The sequence below is a fragment of the Gymnoscopelus microlampas genome (assembly GCF_963454915.1).
Source record: "Gymnoscopelus microlampas genome assembly, chromosome: 6".
Classification (NCBI taxonomy): domain Eukaryota; kingdom Metazoa; phylum Chordata; class Actinopteri; order Myctophiformes; family Myctophidae; genus Gymnoscopelus; species Gymnoscopelus microlampas.
In genome coordinates, this window is record NC_139943.1 from 23,846,624 (window position 1) to 23,852,192 (window position 5,569).

The following is a 5,569-nucleotide window of genomic DNA, read 5'->3' on the forward strand; positions in this document are numbered from 1 at the left end:
GGCCTATTTAAACTATTTTAATTGTGATTCTATGCAAAATGATCAAATATAAGCCTGTGAACCAGATTCAAACTGTTTAGGAAGAAAGATGACCCATTAAATCATGCAGTCTAATGCAGTGGTTTTCAACCTTTTTCGCGTCAAGGACCCCCAAATTGACACATATTAGCCCAAGGACCCCAATTTGAAAAGATGGACTCAACCATTTTGATTTCTTGGGGGTCCCAAACTACACTGTATCATCATCACCAGTGTTCATTGAACCAAATGGACCCTGACGGGTCCATTTGGTTCCATTTGTACACTCTCTCAGAGTTAGACACATAAGGGTCAATTTGGTTTCTAACTATTAATTTGGCTGGGGACCCCCTGGAACCCCTCAAGGACCACTGGTGGTCCCCGGACCACTGGTTGAGAACCACTGGTCTAATGTAATCGCTCTCTTTGAATTTGTTGGGGAGCGTGGTATAACATTTTGAAAGTTGACAGCAGTATTTCAATGTTTTGCATTCACTTGGTATAAAACCTAGTTTTGTACAGTAGCCTATTTCTATGTACCGAGGTCATTTGGTGTAAACAGTGCACTCTCTCTCTCCATAGAGTTACACGAAGGTGAAAACTACGAAGTAAGCACACTAATAAAACCATGGTTTTCAAACAGTGTTCCTTGAGGGGGTTCCAAATGGGTTCATTTGGTTCCATTTGAACGCTCTTATGGGGGTCCTTGAATTTTAAAAGTTTGAGAACCACTGCACTAAAAGCTGCGACAAAATTTTTTTTAACACTTCCCAATAAACATTGCAAACCTCAGCTGAGCCCTGGCTGACACTCAAAATCCAAACACCGCACTCTCTCGTTTGGCCTGACGCCCAATCCGGCCCTGGGCAGCCAATGGGAGACCGGGAGTGGGGGGTTGTTGGACGTAAACAAACCAATGACCGTACGAGCTGATGTGGCTACTACGAGTCCGTGAGGTTATAAATACGTCGTGATCGCTGATTCTAGGTACATTTAATCTGAGCAAAGACTCCGAACAGGGAAAGTACGTTACGAGTTTCTGAAAGACAGCACTTAACGTACAGAGAGGAAAAAAAAACCTGTGATCCTGCTACTATCGCGCTTAGCACCGGGGATCTTTTAAACTACAATTTGGTGTTTTTCTTTTCCTCTGGGAGAGTCTCTCGCACCATGTCAAACGGTGTCCAGTTGTCGCTCGCAATGGAGAAGCTCGTTGCGAGGAGAACCTTCCCACTGCACGCACGGACCAGCGTCTGCCGCAGTCTGTTCGGACCCGTGGATCACGACGAGTTGAGCCGGGAGATGGACGCCAAGCTCCGGGAAATCTCGGACAGGGACCGGCGGAGGTGGAACTTTAATTTCGAGTCCGACGCGCCGGCGGAAAGCGGCGAGTACGAATGGGAGGCGAGTCCCGCGGAGGAGAGCCCCGCTTTCTACCGGGACTCAACGCAGAACGGCCGGAGCCGAGTGGCCGCTTGCCCCGCTACGCCCGTCAAGGTGCGCCCGGAGCCCCGGCGGCTGGTTGTTGAGGAATTACCGTCCCCGCGCTGCGAGGAACGTCTGATCGGTGCCGCGGTTGACGCCGCTCCGTCCTCCGCCGAGGTCAACCAGGAGAACCGCACCGATAGAGTCAACGCCGCCGGGACTCGGAGCCGCAGACACACCGTTCTGCGACGCAAGAGGCCGGCGGCCGATACCGCTTCTGACGCGAACACCACACGCATCACAGGTAAATACGACACAGAGACGTGTAGTAATAATGTCCCCATCTGGGATATGATGTATTTTAGGCCATACATGTGATTGATACTAATGGGACAACAATGGGTAATAAGACTGGTCCGTAGGCTACATGTGTGTCATTTTGACGCGGTCTAAAGAGTCAAATACAAGTGATGGTAACCGTGATTTCTAACCTTTTTTTCATCATTCTCTCCAGATTTCTTCGTTAAAAGAAAGAGAACGGTCGAGACTAAATCGAGTGAGACCTCCTTCCACCATCACTCCCTGTCTCCGGTCCAAGAGGAGATGACCCCACGGAAGAGAATCCGCTGAAGGTATGTGTGGCTTTTAATCCACGTTTGAAGCAATGCAAGTGATTTTTCTGGGTTTTAGAACGCTGCTGTGTCTAAGGATAGAATTAAGGATAGTTTTGGGCAAGGCCCTACGACATCATTGCACCATATTACATTATGTGAGTAATAACCATACGTCGTTACATATTATGCAAGGCAAATCATTATAAACGATAGGCGGCTTAAATATAAAGTGTGTTTAGGACAGCGATTGAGCTTTATAGCAGTTGTATAATAGCGGACACAATCATGTTTTGTCAAGGTTTTATTGGATGTTATATTGTCATCTAGTTTTACAGTAGCTTTTCAATTAATTACATTTATTCAGGCTATAATTAAGTTGGTAGCCTATCATTTGGGTTTTGGGCCGTGCTGTGCCTGTGCTATAGCTGATGATCTTTGATGATTTTTCTTATTAATAATCGCTATGTAATCTGCTATAGGTCTATTTAATGTACAGAACAGTGTCGCGATGGTATTGGTAGTAATAGCAGTTGTATGTGGTTGGTAGTAGTGGTGGTGGTTGTAGTAACCAGGACTAGTATTGGCGGGGGAGGGGCAGCATACATAGCAGTAGTAGTAGTGGTTGTTGTTGTAGTAACCAGGAATAGTAGTGGGGGGGGGGGGGTAGCAGTAGTAGTTCTACTACATAGCAGTAGTGGTGGTGTAGTAACCAGGACTAGTAGTGGTGTGGGGGAGGGGGGATTGCGTCATAGGGTGCCGTGAAAAGCGCGCGAGAACAGGCGCCTGCGTGCTGCGGTCCGCGGTGTCATATTTCAGCAGAGTGAGGAGAGGAGACACACCGGCTCTGTGAGACACGGCCGCTCTCAAAACGTGTGTTCTCATCAGTTTTACTTGCGTGTCGTCGATGGTACAGAAACCGACGGTTCTAACCAAAAACGCTGCGTGAATTTGATGAGGGTGTTTGAGATAACGTGTGAATTAATAATGATATAGAAAGAAGAGGTTTAATGGTGCGCCCGGCCCGTAACCGATGCTTACGACATATCGGGGCTGAGAGAGAGGCTGACTCATCATGTATTTCTGGAAAAGGGTGTGTCGGGTTTTCCACTTGTCAAGAGCTGCCAAGAAGTGGACATAAAAACTGACCTCTGTGTTCTCTGTTCCGCAGGTGGATTTTGTTTGCACTATAACTTACGGAGGTCATCGTTGCAGAGGATATTTCTTTCCTCGGCTCTACGGCCGTCTCTGCTGAAAGCGGAGAGGAGAGGAGGACGGGGGGACTGACTGCTCCTCCACCACTGGTGTGTCGCCCGGGGAGCAGCCTGCAATTATACAGCAGTGGTTCTCAACCTGTGGGTCCGAATCCCCAGGGGGGTCCCCATATTATTATTTCTTTTTTTGGGGGGTTCCCCAGATGACAGTGAAGTGACAATTTAAGGACTTTTAAGACCATTTCAATACCTCAACAAAAACAAGAAAAAGACCATTACTGCATCAAAAGTAATGAACAAACTATAGGCTACTATAATAACTGGTCAAACTTTGGCCAAATTGTCAAATAATATAAGAAAGAGGCAAAAAAATGTGAAAGTAGCCGATCTACAAGCTCAGTCTGCTTGTCAGAGTGGGGGGTCCCCAGTTTAAATATGATTATTTTGGGGGGTCAAGGCCTGAAAAGGTTGAGAACCACTGAAACACAGGACTGTGAAGGCGACTTTTTTGAACCGGTCGGGAAAGCATGAGAGGGGGGCACTGGATGATTGGTTGGGGGGTGACTTTGTATCCAGATATATGTAGCATTCATGGTTGCTTTGCAATACAGCCACTTGGCAGTGTTAAAATGTTGTTGTTTTTAACATTGTGCAATCCTAAATGACTTAAAATAATGTCTACACTGGCCAAAAGTGTACAGCTTTATAGAAACAACAGCCTATAAATATTTTATTTCAGTTTTTTATATATATAAGTGCATTCAGTTTTTTTGTAAATGTATATATTTTGTAAGACTATTCTAACTTATAATTTATTTATGTTTCTTTATTTGTGATTGAAATGCCAGGCAGATTTGCCTTTGGGCATATTTTTATTTTATTTGCTGTTTTTATTGTTGTTTTTGCAATCATGTAGCCTTCACAGTAGCCTACACTTGAAAACTAGATTTCTTTGTGTCTCTGAGCCGTATTTCTTTGTCCTCATTTATGTCTAAAGAATGATGCAAATAAAGTATTTTTCATTTCAATTCTAAACGCTGTTCTACTTTTCTGTCTTTGCACAGACACTTTTTAAATCTGTTTTAGTACACCAGATTTTCTCTATATTCAATGACATAGTCAAGTCTATGGTATTCTATTGTAACCATAACACCCAATATATTACCCCACAAGTAAAATATTGCAACATGTAGGCTAGACGACTACAACTCACCATTGTCTTACGTCTTATAATTCTCTAAAGTAAACACTGGAACATGACTTAAAGTCTACCAGTCCTGCTGACCTGTCTCCGTATACCAGACTAGTTGAACAGAAGGGATTAAGACAATTAGACCATTGAGAAAGTTGGCTGCTGCTATACAGCTCTCTTGGCAATGCAGCTCTGCTTTAAGGACCTGTGTGGCTGAGTTACAAAGCACACAGCGTCAACCTCAGAAAATCGTTATTGTTGCATGAAACACTGTATCCCCCCCATCATCCTCAGCGCCCATGTGAGGCTAGTACATGGGCTACAAGGCCTGTCTTGTGGTTAATGTTCATATGCTATTAGGACATTAACAATAAACACTGCTTTACAGTGTTGGGTTCATGTTTCAGCTTAGTGATGCTACTGAAAAATAATGTGGCCATGAACCTTTCATTACTATGTAGTGACCTTGTGTAGTGAACTCAGATATACAAGGTTATTACAGTTCTATTCATTCAGGGCGCTGGTGGGTTTGATTTGATCTGTTATTTACTTTTTGAGCTTACACATTGCGGGGCTAGTAGCTGTATTGAGACATGTTGCAGCTGTGCACGGCTATAGGCTGGGATTTAAAGGGCCTCTAAAGAACGGCAGCAGCTGCCTTTGGAACCCCGCATTGTCCCCAAGTAACACCCCACCCCACATTCACCCCACCCATCCACTCCACAAGGCTCTGTAAAAGAAGCACTCACACACACACTGTTTATTTACCCCGGCATGGACACACCACCCCGATACACGCTACACGACAGCACCGGGCGTGTAGTAGGGCCACCTGCCACCAGCGAGGGAGAAAGAAAGAAAGGAAAAACTACTAGTCTTTTTTGGTAATTGTCCATCCGTCCATTGAAACAGGCCTATTCAACAAGGTCATACTTGCAAAGTTTTTAGTCCTTAATTGAAAGAGGGTACATTGCACCAGCTCTGAATGCTGCTCTGTTCTTTCTCTTACCAAGAAGGAATATACCATTAAAATATAATTCCAGGGTCTGATAACCACAGTTAGTTCAGTGCATCTGTACGCATCTCCTTTATCATGTCTATATGGGTCC

General features: G+C 44.8%; 1 protein-coding gene across 1 annotated transcript; it reads left to right on the top strand.

Moving 5' to 3' along the window:
- The first annotated feature begins 962 nt into the window (after window positions 1-962).
- Window positions 963-4,296, top strand: LOC311047336 (uncharacterized protein). Its single transcript, XM_084060021.1, has 3 exons — window positions 963-1,747; window positions 1,958-2,075; window positions 3,226-4,296. Exons 1-2 carry the CDS (start codon window positions 1,189-1,191, stop codon window positions 2,071-2,073), a joined length of 675 nt encoding a protein of 224 aa, XP_083916147.1. The 5' UTR covers window positions 963-1,188; the 3' UTR covers window positions 2,074-2,075; window positions 3,226-4,296.
- The last annotated feature ends 1,273 nt before the right edge of the window (window positions 4,297-5,569 follow it).

Coding starts and splice junctions, on each gene's coding strand:
- LOC311047336 (XM_084060021.1), top strand. CDS start 1,189: ATGTCAAACGGTGTCCAGTTGTCGCTCGCAATGGAGAAGCTCGTTGCG. Junction 1,748..1,957: donor GAACACCACACGCATCACAG/GTAAATACGACA, acceptor CATTCTCTCCAG/ATTTCTTCGTTAAAAGAAAG.